The 13,421-nt window shown below is 39.0% G+C and overlaps 1 protein-coding gene across 2 annotated transcripts in view; it reads right to left on the bottom strand.

Moving 5' to 3' along the window:
- Positions 1-2,684: 2,684 nt before the first annotated feature.
- LOC126354704 (spondin-1-like) overlaps positions 2,685-13,421 on the bottom strand; it is a 174,731-nt gene continuing 163,994 nt past the window's right edge. Inside the window, exons 14-15 of one of the 2 annotated variants that reach the window (XR_007565374.1) lie at positions 6,344-6,626; positions 2,685-3,481 (exon numbers count right to left, since the gene is read on the bottom strand). Coding sequence is in view for 1 of the 2 variants with exons in the window: in XM_050004524.1 (XP_049860481.1) it covers positions 6,457-6,626 (170 nt within the window). In the remaining variant the exon portion in view is untranslated. Of the gene's footprint in view, positions 3,482-5,760; positions 6,627-13,421 lie in introns of those variants that run through there. The other variant, XM_050004524.1, reaches the window with a different exon arrangement.

Raw genomic sequence — 13,421 nt, 5'->3', positions numbered from 1 at the left:
GGAACAGCCCCACAGCCCATGACTGCACCACCTTAGACCGTTTGGCTAATTTGCATTTTACCAAAATCATGGACAGATCAGCAAAAGATTCACATCACTACAAGCTTTATAGGTGCCTTTGAGCCAAAACAGACCACTGAAAACTGTCAGACATATAAACAGTTTAAGAAGGCATTTTTATCGAAGTAGTGGTCTGATCCTTTGCAAGAAAGACTCTGCAAATAGGTACAAATGTCTTTTATGTGGGTACTATGGTGTAACAAAATGTACTAGAAATATAAATTGGTACTGGTATTTTTCAAACATGAGCAGATGTATACAGTAGCTCCTTATGTGTCATATACTGGAAAACAAAACTGTCAAACCAATATAGTCATACAGAGCTACATCTTATCCTGATGTAAGGGTGTTCAGTCCTGAACCATTTAGCAACAGGAAAAGAGGTATACACAAGTATGTCAAGAGATATTTGAATAATACACAGTACTGGGATGAACCCACTTCAGTGTCACACAGGAACCTTTTATAAATAGTGGAAGCAGAGTTGCTGTTTGATCTAAGAGACAAATTGCTCCACACACGAGAAACAAATTTTGAGCACTTCATGTCTATATTAGACTCATTCAGTATGATACACGAAGACTTAAAACTGGGCAATAACAATAATGATCATGGCATGTCTCAGTACTCTCTACCAAGCACAAAGTCTTACAATCATTGAAAGAGAAGTGTTTACAAAATTGACTTTTTGCCGCAGGTTGACTTAAAGGATTTGTTTCTTAAGTATGTAGCAATATCGAATTGAATTTCAATCATGTGAAATAAAACATACTCCATTTCATGAACCAAGCATGAGGTAGTCACAAAGGGAATATGGCAAATGCTTGAGTGGAGAATTATAGAACCCTCAATGGTAACAGTTTTGAAATAATATATATCTTTGGAAAACATCATATGGTAATAGTGAAAGATAGTAGTTACAGGACGTATTTGTTATACATGTGTAAAAATGTGACTAGTTGGAGAATACTGACGAGCAGTGGTGGAAAATTTAAAACACTGATTTCACAAAATCTTATGGAAAGACTAAACAAACATTACAATATATGTTATGAGGTTCTGATCTCTAGATGAAATGTGTGGTCTGACACCTCATGAATATGTATTCCAGGCTCATGTGAAGATGCTTTAATTTGGTACACATGTCATGTGTGGGGGCACTATGGTCAACAAAATGTACTACAAAGATAAATTGGTACTGGTATTTTTCAAACATGAGCAGATGTATATAGCAACTCCTTATGTGTAATATGCCAGAAACAACACTTTCGTACCAATGTAGTCATACAGAGCTACATCCTATCTTGATGTATGTATGATATTTCTGCATGTATGATTTTTTCAAGAGGACCATGTAGATAAATTATTTTTTATGTTATTGATCAGTATTAACTGATTACTATTTTGACAGATTAATGTTGTTGAATTTAGAACTCATTGTATGATATTTTTATGATATGATATGTTTTTGAAATATATTAAACTATAAGAACGAAGTCTTTTGCAACGGAACTGTTGAATAAAATATTCTCGGACTTCATGCTGCGTCAAGAAGTCCGAGAATATTTTATTCATATATTAAACTGTTGGAAACAAAGTCTACCACAGTAGGTCTGATCATCAAAAGGATTGTAAATGATTACATACCAACAGTTGGAAAGTCTGCCACCTTGCTATCTGACAACACATCAAATTTCACTAGCCGCATAAGGAACAAATTTCTCCATGATCACAAGATTTAAAAAATCTATCACCCAGAAAAAATCCCCACAGTGAGAATTTTCTATAAGTTTAATAGAATTACCTGCACATATGCTGCTAACTGGCAGACATATTAGATTGAATATCTGAAATTGTCTGGACATATAGTAAATACTCTACCTATATACACACTAGCTGAACTTCTAAAAAACTTAAAAAAGAAAACAAAACAAAAGAAAATGAATGTGTAGATGCTCTTCCTCATCTCTATAGAAAAGAGTGTTTCTAGGAGGACAAGGCAAGGGAAAGCACGTTTAAGGAAATGCCAATATGACAAGAAACTAAGCATTGTACTAAATTATTACACAGGTAAAAACATATTGTTAAAAACTCATCCAAACTCTTCACTACTACCTGTTAAAACTTATAAATGGCAACTGTTTCATACAGGTCCACACAAGATAGTCAGGACTGCTCATAAAGGATGTTACCTACTATCCTGTCCAAGAAAACACAAAATAAAAAGCTTGTCCTTGTACCATGATCCTATAAAATATCTTTAATGATGACCTTCTTTGTCATTTATTAATGGTTGTGATGAAAGTAAATAATAACTGACCATCCTTGAAAGATGTATTCCATAGATAATACCTACTTCTAGTGCTACACAATATATGAATACTGAAAAGGCTAAATACTTGGCACTGCAGCAATGTGTCAAGTACTGACTAGGAGCATAGTACGTATTAGAGGTAAGGAACAAGGGAACATTTTAATTTTAGATTTAGTGTCCATAATGTACAGACTATAACATGTAAAAATGAAAGCTATATGTTGTGGTGTTACACACTGTCACTGGTAGTTTAGGAGTAATAATATCATCCTATTTGAGAAAACTATGACTGTGTTCAAAAGAGAAATAAAAGACATTTGTATGTGCGATCCAGATGTTTTACTAAACCATAAATCTAGCATACTGCAGTATCTAACACTATGTGTTTAGTTGGAAGAAATATGTATCTTTTCTAGCAACTGTGTGCTGAATGAAATTGGAGGTTGCCTTTCTTACCGATTATTTATAAGTTCATGAATTGTTGCTGTGACATGTATAAAAGCATTTGAGTATATATTAACATAATTCAGAGTTGCATGAATAATCACATTAATACATATAGGTGAGCTTTGAATTATTTTATCTGATTTGTGTACGTCACGAATTGCAAAGTAGTTGATCTGCTCTGCTTGGAACTTATTTTCTGTCTTTTGTCTTTTACCAACTTCACACATTTTGGATTTGACTTAAAGTAAATTCGCACTGGCAAATCTTATCTAATGAATGACAGTAGGAGAAATTTCTGGATGGGGCAATATGTAAAATAAGGGAAAGGGAACCATTCACCTATACAGTAGAGTCTCGATAGTTCGCGTCTCGATAGTTCGAGTTTCCAAATGAAAACATCATTGCAAAAGATAGATAGGTAGAGTACAGCTCAGTGATAAAGCAGACAACAATGCAATCAACACCGACGATTAGCTGGCTGACCTGTAGCACGAACATCTGTTGTCAGTATGGCACGAAATACCGCGACTGCTGCCGGCTGCTACTGATCAACTGGGGAGTTCATACGCTGCTGTAGTTCCCAGTACCTGTACTGTACTGTGTTGTGTGTCGTTTTGTTTGTTAACTGTGTAACCGTTGTACACCTTACAAAGATGAGCGCTGTAACAAAAAAGAGGAAATTTGTGACTTTGCATCTAAAATTAGAAGTACTAAGATGACTTGACAAAGGTGAAACAATAACAAAACTTGCTCTCGAATACGGTGTCGGTGAATTTACTGTTGGTGACTGGCAAAGAAACCGACTTAATTGCAACTGTTTTCTTCTCAGAAATGCTCACACGAATCTCTCAGGCGAAGAAGTATAAAGAAGCCAGACTTCGAGAAAACAAGTGAGGCATTGTTCATGTGGTTTACCAAACAGAGACAGAAGGGTGCTCCGATTTCTGGCCCAATCTTGCAAGAAAAAGCATTGTTTTTCAGAAACCAGCTGCAGGAAGGAGATAACAATTTCGCCGCTAGTGTGCGCTGGCTCGACGAGTGGAAGAAGAGGTATGCAGTGCGTTAACTAGACGTATGTGGAGAAAAACTCTCTGGTGACTCTCACGCCGTTTCAAAATTTATCGCCGAGTTTAAAAAAATCATAACTGACGAAAATTTGTCTAATGAACAAATATGCAACTGTGACCAAACTGGGCTAAATTTTAAAATGATACCTGGGAGGACACTTGCTTCTTGTTAAAAAAAAAGTCTCCTGGGCACAAAACAAGCTTATACTTATGGCAACTTCTAATGCAACTGGAAACCACAAACTACAACTCTAGTTGTGATTAGGAAGTATGCCAAGCCAAGAGCATTGAAGAACGTATCCATCTCAGCTCTTCCGGTTGTCTATACACATCAGAATAATGCCTGGATGAATCAGGAAATCTTCAAGAACTGGTTTTTAACTAATTTGTACCTGACTGCAAGAGTTTCTTAAAAGAAAGGGGACTGCCATGCAAAGCAATTTTGCTCATGAATAATGCGTCCCCACATCCAAACATCCAAGTGCAGGAAAACTGGAGTGCGACGGTATTCGCGCCTTGTTTTTCACATCAGACGTTACCTGTCTGATTCAGCCCATGGATCAGGGCGTTCTGGAATGTCTAAAAAAAAGAAGTATCGACGGCGATTGCTACAGTTAATCCTGCATTCCGAAGACAACGAAATCATTGTAGGAGCTTTGACCAAAGTGACTTTGAAGGACGTCGTGTACTGGATTAGCGAATCTTGGAGCGAAATAAAGTCAGACACAATTTCTAAGTCATGGAGGAAAATTCTACAGGAAAGTATGCCAGACACAGAAACGATCAACCATTGTGTAATTTAATCAGAAGATTGCCAGGGTGTGAAGAGGCAGAAGAGGTGTAAGTAGGCGAGTGGTTAAATTCAGTAGGAAGTGACAGACTTTTCTATAATTGACATGGTTAACATTCCATAGCAGTGTGAGAGTGACGAGGATGACGAGGCAGAGGCTGCACCGATGATGAGTCACACCGATGGCTACGCTGCTCTCGAGGCCGCCATATGCTACGTGGAACAAGAGCCTGAGGCGACACCAACTGACCTACTGCTCCTGAGATGGTGGCGTGACATTGCCGCGAGGAAACGTTGCAGCTTCGCCAATCTTCACTATTACTTCTCTAAATAAATAATTATTGTTATTCTGTCAATACAAATGCATGTGCAAATACTTTTATTTTAATAAAGTTCATATTTTGACCTGTATTACTTACAATATCATAATATTTGTTTTTCCCATTTCAATTTCGTTAGTCCGAGTTTTCGATTGTTCGAGGTGGTTCCGGTGCCGTTCACCTCGAACTATTGAGGCTCTACTGTAGTTACTGTAGTGTATTGATATGTGGAGCTCAGAAACAACATTCAGACTACTTTTCGAGCACTAGCTCTTTTTCTAGCAATAGTACACACATTCACACACACACACACACACACACACACACACACACACACACACACACACACAAACACACACACACAACCACACAGACATCCCAATACGCATTCCTGCGGCCACGTCAAGACTCAGTGAGGCTGTGAGGTTGGAAGTACTTGAAATGTTACATACCTCTTAATTTTATCGAGGGTCGTTAAGGGAAAATAATGTTTCGTGAAACAGGGAGAATGATAGGATTTTGTTTTGTAGTTTTCAGTTTTTTGATGTTGTTGCAATGTTCTTAACAACTCTGGTACATATGTTTGAGGATTAGCAGATATTTTTCCTCAGATGAGTGCATAACAATGTGTATCTCATTGTACCAGTCAAGTCATCCATTTCTGCATTTATTGATTCCTTTATGGATATTTTAGTTGTGATCTGTTGGTCTGTCACAGACACTTTGGAGAAGGTAGTCATTATGTAAAAACAGGGCAAGAGCTGCATGTATATGATATATTGCCACAAATAATGCAACATAATGTTACAATTACTTCTGTATATATGTCACACGAGCTTAGAAATAAAAATATGTTATTAATAATGAGAATCACACTAGGGGTATCTGATTGCTCTTACAGTATTTTACAATCATTTTAATATAATCAGTCAATAACAGTCATTGGTTGATAGCTTTTTCTTAATGATGGGTCTGTCCACCGAGCAATATAGGCTAATTTGATAGTCTATTAGGACGTATACAATTACACAAAATATAGCTATGAAATATGATTCAAATATTACTGCTGATGGGAGAGCTTGGCGATGTTCTGATTCACCGGTACAGGTTTAATAATAGAATACTGCCTGTTGGAAGCAAAAATCTGAGAATTACTTCCCAAAATTGACTACTTATATTTACAAATGAAACATGAAATTCTTATATGCTAGAATAAAGCTTCATCGATGGAATGAACGTTTATAATTTATCTTAGAAAATATATAGCTGGCAGTGTTTGTGAGATTGTAAAGTTCAAAATGTTGCACACAAGAAAGTGATCGTCCATGAGTCTTTTTCAACTTACATAAGAATGAAATTGACGTTTTGGAAACTATGAGACTATTGTACACACGCCGCAGCTGTTTCCCCCGTGCACTACTGGAGAGTTTGCTGCCGCTACGTGAAGTTCACCGCGCCTTAATGGCAGGCGGGCAGCTGACACGCCTCCTTCTCAAGGCGCGGGCCGCACGGCCTACCGCGGCGCCGTGCCGGCCGGATGATGCTTCTGGTGCGCTGTCGGTAGGCGTCGCCGCAGCTGGCCGAGCACAGCGACCACTCGCTCCACTCTGACAGCTGGCAGTCGCCTCCTGAAACCCAAGTGTACACAGCACCTCAACGTCTCAACGCATTCTTTCTTTATTTTATGTTTTATTTAATTGGACATTAGTATCACAATGTGTGAAAATAAGCCAAGACATAGGTTCACAAAATACTATAACATGGAAGAAGTTCCAAAGTGGTAGTGTCAGGAATTAAGGCAAGGGGGGGGGGGGGGTGTAGGACGTTAAACGGGCCGTCTTGGAGCAGGAGAGACACCACAGGACTTTTTAATTCCCGCTGTCTATACTTTTACGGATAAATTCATAAAACTTTGTCAGCATGACCAGGAAGGATCATAGATTCACCCTCATAGAAGTGGAAGTTCAAAAACACGACAAAGTTAATTTTCAGAATGATATTTTCACTCTGCAGCGGAGTGTGCGCTGATACGAAACTTCCTGGCAGATTAAAACTGTGTGCCGGACCGAGACTAGAACTCCGGACCTTTGCCTTTCGCGGGCAACTGCTCTGCCAACGGAGCTACCCAAGCACGATTCACGCCACGTCATCACAGCTTTACTTCTGCCACTACCTCGTCTCCTACCTTCCAAACTTAACAGAAGCTCTCCTGCGAACCTTGCAGAACTAGCACTCTTGAAAGAAAGGAGTGCTCGGCCGGAGTGAAAATCTCATTCTGGAAACATCCCCCAGGCTGTGGCCATGCCTCCGTAATATCCTTTCTTTCAGGAGTGCTAGTTCTGCAAGGTTCGCAGGAGAGCTGTTAAGTTTGGAAGGTAGGAGATGAGGTACTGGCAGTAGTAAAGCTGTGAGGACGGGGTGTGAGTCGTGCTTGGGTAGTTCAGTTGGCGCCGGCACGGTAGCTCAGCGTTTTCGGTCAGAGGGTTAGCTGCCCTCTGTAATAATAAAAAAAAACTGAGTTAATGGATCAACGAAGACCTGAAACGGATGTCTAGCGACATCCGCCACGAGCAGATACAACGAACGAAAACGAAGAAAATGAAATAAAAAAAGAAGTTAGTAGAGCACTTGCCAGCGAAAGGCAAAGGTCTCGAGTTCGAGTCTCTGTCCGGCACACAGTTTTAATCTGCCAGCAAGTTTCAAAATAAAATTTTTTTTACATGTGAAAGTTCATCATTTTTTTCACTCACTATTGGCTGCATTTGTTGCTGTAGGTACACGTTTCTTCATAAGAAAGAGAGATTCTTCGATGAATTTTGCACAGCATAAAAACCATACTTGCAGGTGTATGAAACTCTACAAATTATTTAATTTATGAAAAAATGAAGGTGCTGTTACATTTTAAACTTCATGTTTAGAAAAAACTAATTTTATAGTTAATTATCTTAATTTTTAATACAGTTTTCAATAGATTTGGAAAATTCTAGAGTTTCATACACCTGTAAGTATGGTTTGTATGCTGTTCAAAATTCATCGACGAATATTCCTTACTTATGAAGAGACGAGTACCTATAGCAACAAATGCAGCCAATGGTAAGTGAAAAAAGGTCAAATTTCAAATGTAAAAAAAAAATATTTTCATATATTTTTGAACTTCCACTGCTATGAGTGTAAACCCTGAATCCTTTCTGGTCAATTTGACAAAGTTTTATGAATTTATTCGTAAAAGTATAGACAGTGAAAATTAAAACGTGCTCTGGTGCCTCTCCTGCTCCAAGCCGTCCCGTTTGACGTCCTACCCCCCTTACGAGATCGGAAGCTCTCTGACCAACAAAAGATTTGGGACAAAGATAAATGGACTTGAGATAGACTGTCTATCTTTTGGGAACTGCAGAAGATTTTAAGTGAAATAAAAAAAATAATAAAGCAAAAATAAAAGTAAAGTAAAACATCAAGGACAAAATCGCACATTTAAACGTGAGATATGGAACAATAAAACGCGTGAATGGATTTAAATATCTGGTCAGACGATCAGCAGCCAATGGTATGGGTAAAGAGGACTTGAAAGCAAATACCAGGAAAACGGAAAGTGGTTTCCAAGCCACATCAGAGATTTACATCGGAAAATGATTTCCAGAAATACAGCAATTCATTGTTACGACTCTTAGAACAAAAGTTTCTGTATGCATCTATCTTACCCACCTTGAGTGATGTTTATTAGAGGAATTACAAAAAAAAAAAAAAACTGAGAAAGAGCTTACACAGTAACAGGAACTTCATACAACATCGAAAGAAATATGTATTGTAAAATAAAAGTTACGGACAGAATGCGCAAGCAGAGAGTTCAAGTTATTTTCTTCCTTATTTTTTTTTTAAATGTATGAAGACATGTTTCCAAATGGATGAACTCATATTCAACACCTTTGAATCAAAACCGATAACAAGAACGCCGTGGTAGACGGACATCACAAAAGATCTACAAATAACTAGTATGCAGCTGGAAGACGTACTGAACCGAGACATCTATAGAAGAGCTTTAGTGACGTTTGAGACTGTCTGAAATGATAAACGAACAACTGGTGCGAAATGGTCAGATGGATATCGCACTAGTCACAATGGACTGATGAAAAATACGTACTATATACGAAAAAGAACAACTGCGACAATGGTTTTGAGTTTATTGTGACCACTAGATAGCCGATTAACGTAACAAATAATTATAATAATAATGCAAGCAAATGTGAAATACCATAATTTACTTCATTTTAGAACTACAACAATCATCAAGGAAAATAAAAAACTTAGGGTGATAGTGTATTAGTACTTTTTTTCGCGTAAGCTATGGACACCTCTGAAAAGTGAACAAACCCATTATCTTTTTGGCATGAATAATACTTTATTGTTTTCCAATACAATGTATTGGCTGCTCTCTGAAAATAACAATTACACAGCTACAATTCTTTTTAATTTTTTAAAGAGTGAGTCGCAGCATAAAGATACAAATTTTGGTGAACTGCATTCAAAAACCGTTATACTATTATAATACATCAAATAAACTAGTTATATAATTTTGAGTGGATTTAGTGGTAACTATAATGTTTGTTTCTTTCATTAAGTCATGATGAGATACTGCACTTTAACGCTTTTTGCAACAATTCTGCCGGCCGCTGTGACCGAGCGGTTCTAGGCTCTTCAGTCCGGAACCGCGCTGCTCCTACGGTCACAGGTTCGAATCCTGCCTCAGGCATGAATGTGTGTGATGTCCTTAGGTTAGTTAGGTTTCAGTAGTTCTAAGTCTGGGGGACTGATGACCTCAGCAGTTGAGTCCTTATAGTGCTTAGAGCCATTTTAACCATTTTGCAACAATTCTGCTTTTTCTTCAGTGAAGTTTATGTCTGTAGTTTGTGCACTCTTTCCAAAAAGGAGGTGTTGATGTGATTACTATCCACAGAGGAATAATTTCTATTGAAACATCCTTCCTTATCAAGAGAATAAGTTTATTTATATGTTTTCCCCATTACGCGAGTATCTCTCTCTCTCTGCCGAACTGTTAGCATTTTGAACTAATGAATGTAGTTGACATTCATGCATGAATTAGCTAATGACAGATGCATCAGATACAAGTGTCCAGCGATTAAGTCTTTCAGTCTAAATCCTCCCTGTGCTAGCATTTTAACTCTAGTCTCCGGCACTGCAAAGACTGATTTGAATGTAGTTTGCAGATTAGTGACTTATAGCTGTTACATCACAATGAAAGAGATGTCAAAGATAACGCCTTTACAATATAGTATGCTGTTTCATCCATTTCAGTGAAATAAATTTACAACAGAGAAAGTAACGTGTCGAAGTTTTCCAGGAGATAGCCTTGCCAATAACAGCCTTTACATTGGTCCATTGAAAATGTTTGTTGCAGAGAGCTGTTCACACCTCAGAACCGCAATTAAACACATACTTCTAACACAGAGATCCTCTTCTATCTTTTACTCACTGAGTGTACTATTGCAGCCACATGTAGTAAGCGCTGCTTCACACAGTGGAGAATGGCAAAACAGAGGAACGCCGGCCACCGAGGCGTTGCGAAATCAGCACGCACAGATAGCCTTGCTGACAGCAGCAGTCTACCAATAGACTGACGCAAGGACGCACACAAACCGAGCGCCGAGCGAAGCCTGTAGAGTGCTGAGTAAGGGGAAGTGCGGCCAGCACGCTAAGTTAAGCTGCAATATACTGCGGGAGTAATAACGTAAAGCTACCACCGAGGGTAAAAAACGTCCTCCTGCTGGATACAAATAGTGGGGCGCAGGCAGCAACGTATAGAAGCCATTAGGAATCAGTTCGGATCTGAGGACAGACGTGGTCCGTGTCCGAATGTTCACTCTTCGTAGGTGGCGATTCCGGAACTCTGTTACAGCTCGCAGGAGTCATCTGTTCGCCGCCAGATGTTAACGTCAGCTTTGGAGGTCGGCCTGAGTTCGGTCGGCACCGTGGCTGACTAACTACAGCGAGAACTTCCAGCAAGACAGGCCGCAACGCGGTCTTGGTCACAGGCGCCGCCGGGGACTAACGGCAATCCGGCCCCACGGCGCGGGGTCCGTCCATGACTGGACATCGCGGACATCGCGACTGACGGCTTCCCAGCCGCCAGTGCAGCTGGCTTCGGCAGCTGACCTCACGGCGACGAGTTCATCTCAACCACAGGGCATCCTGGCTTCAGTGGAGCACTGGTGACCTGAGGCTCTCGAGTGTGATCAGTGGCGCTTGTTACGCGCATTGTCGGAGAATCTACACAGCAACAGCACAGGCGGAGGGGTCCGCAGGGCTGGGCAGCGACAATGAAGGAGAAATTGTAAAGAAAGTTCAATAAATAATTGTAAAACTCCACGCCGTCTCAGTCTTTGGCGCAGCCACTGTGTCTACTGCTAACAAGTGATGCAGAAGTGGTAACAGTACACTGACCAACATTTTACCTAAGTTCTTGATTCCAATCACAGTTCTTTAGAATCATATATACTGCAGTTTTAGCGTAAGAATCCTCAGCACGTTAAACAAAGCACTATATCATCTTAGCCAAACCAAATGACTCAGATGATTTGAATTATGGCTATAATTACTCTTTCCGCCTAAAGTAAGTTACACCGAAATGCTGCATTACCCACATGTCAATGAAATAAAGTAACTAAAGTAACTAGTTTCTTTCTCTTGCCGCCTATCTCCTATCCCTCAAAACCGTTGAGATCAACATCAATAAACGGCACGAAAATTGGAAAAGATATTTTAGCGCTAATCTATGTGGTTCAGAAATGCCACATCTTACTTTACGGCTACAAATTCCATCTTGTTACCGACTATAAACCGTGGGTTATTTATTTTGGCTGGAAATATGACTAACATGTTGTAGCCCAGAGCGATGTTTATAAACAAACACAATCAAGAAATACAGTTTAAACGACATCCAACCAAGGTAACACAGATTCTCTTTACTCGCTTACGAGGCTAGATCCGAATTTTGGATTCTTGTTGAAGGAAAAGGATATACCTCTGGCCAAGCGGCACAAATACCAGTCACCAAATGACGCCGAAGGCTCGGTATGGCTGGCATCGCTGCCACATCACCTCTTTACCATTGCCTGTTTTCTGTGAACCTTAGGAAAATCAGTTCCTCGACCTTGCTGCCACACCACCTCTTTACCATTGCCTGTTTTCTGTGAACCTAAAGAAAATAAGTTCCTCGACCTTACAGAATCATGTATGAACGTAAAATGAGTTGTATTTGTGGAGATACTGTCAAGAAATACTTTCGTTGTCGATATGCTTGTCTTCGCTGTAGAACACATGTACTATTGTGACTAAAAACTGGCCATAATTCAGAAATGCCGTTACCTTAGATTTAGATTTTACACTTTGCTAATGGACTACCAACTAGGTAACTAAACAGACTGCCTTTTATACATTAAATTTCCATACAAGTTATATATATATATATATATATATATATATATTCGTTCTTGTCGCCATGGTTTAGAATATCTAATATACAGAGTGACCCTTTTATTTTGACAAAAAAACATTTTTTCCAGAAGTGGTACAAAAAATATATGAAGACAAATGTTTAATTACTAAGAGGACAATAGTCAGCGTAATTTTCTTTCTTTCATCTTCGTTCATTAGAAAGGTTTGAACATAAGTACATCATTTTTAATTAGCACTTTATATTTTTTATTCGGCAGTCTATTTCTTCTTCTCAGTAGCTACTCAAAGCCGTACCGTAGTATACAACTCACGCAAAACTGACGTTATTAGAAACTTAACACAAAACTGACTTTGACTCTCTGCGGTACACAGTGCAGGTACATGGGGTAACGTAACTCCTTCGCTCTAGTTGATGTTGTCACTAAAGAAATGAGAATCAGGGGTAATGCACGGCGGTCATGCGGCCAAACGTCTTTTGTTGAAAGTTTATGTGAATGCAATGTACACCAATGAATGGAAGGCAGAAATTCAGCTCATCGATTGAGAAACAACCTATCGGTTAAAAATACAGCTGTACATGTACCCGTATATTAAATGATTAAAAATTGTTGAATTACCGTTTTGTTAATTTACGTCTCCATTAATGAGCAACATTTCTAGCCGATCTTCGTTGGTGTTTACTGTACTCCCTAAAACCATTAACTGAAGGTTGTTGACTGAATGACGAGTGTGAATTTTGCTCGTGTTTCGATTTGTTAACTGTCAACTACAGCAAGTGGACGAATTACGTTACCCCGGGTACCTGCACTACAGGGGACAGACAAAAATATAGTAACACAAAAAACACAACACATTACCATAACTAATAGGGTATAGGAAACCCGTTGGCAATAAACATGCCTGCCAGTCATTTTGGTACGGATAAATACAGATACTGTGTGGTTTTCATGGGA

This window comes from Schistocerca gregaria, chromosome 3, assembly GCF_023897955.1.
Source record: "Schistocerca gregaria isolate iqSchGreg1 chromosome 3, iqSchGreg1.2, whole genome shotgun sequence".
Classification (NCBI taxonomy): Eukaryota; Metazoa; Arthropoda; class Insecta; order Orthoptera; family Acrididae; genus Schistocerca; species Schistocerca gregaria.
This window is presented reverse-complemented; position numbering and strand designations above follow the sequence as displayed.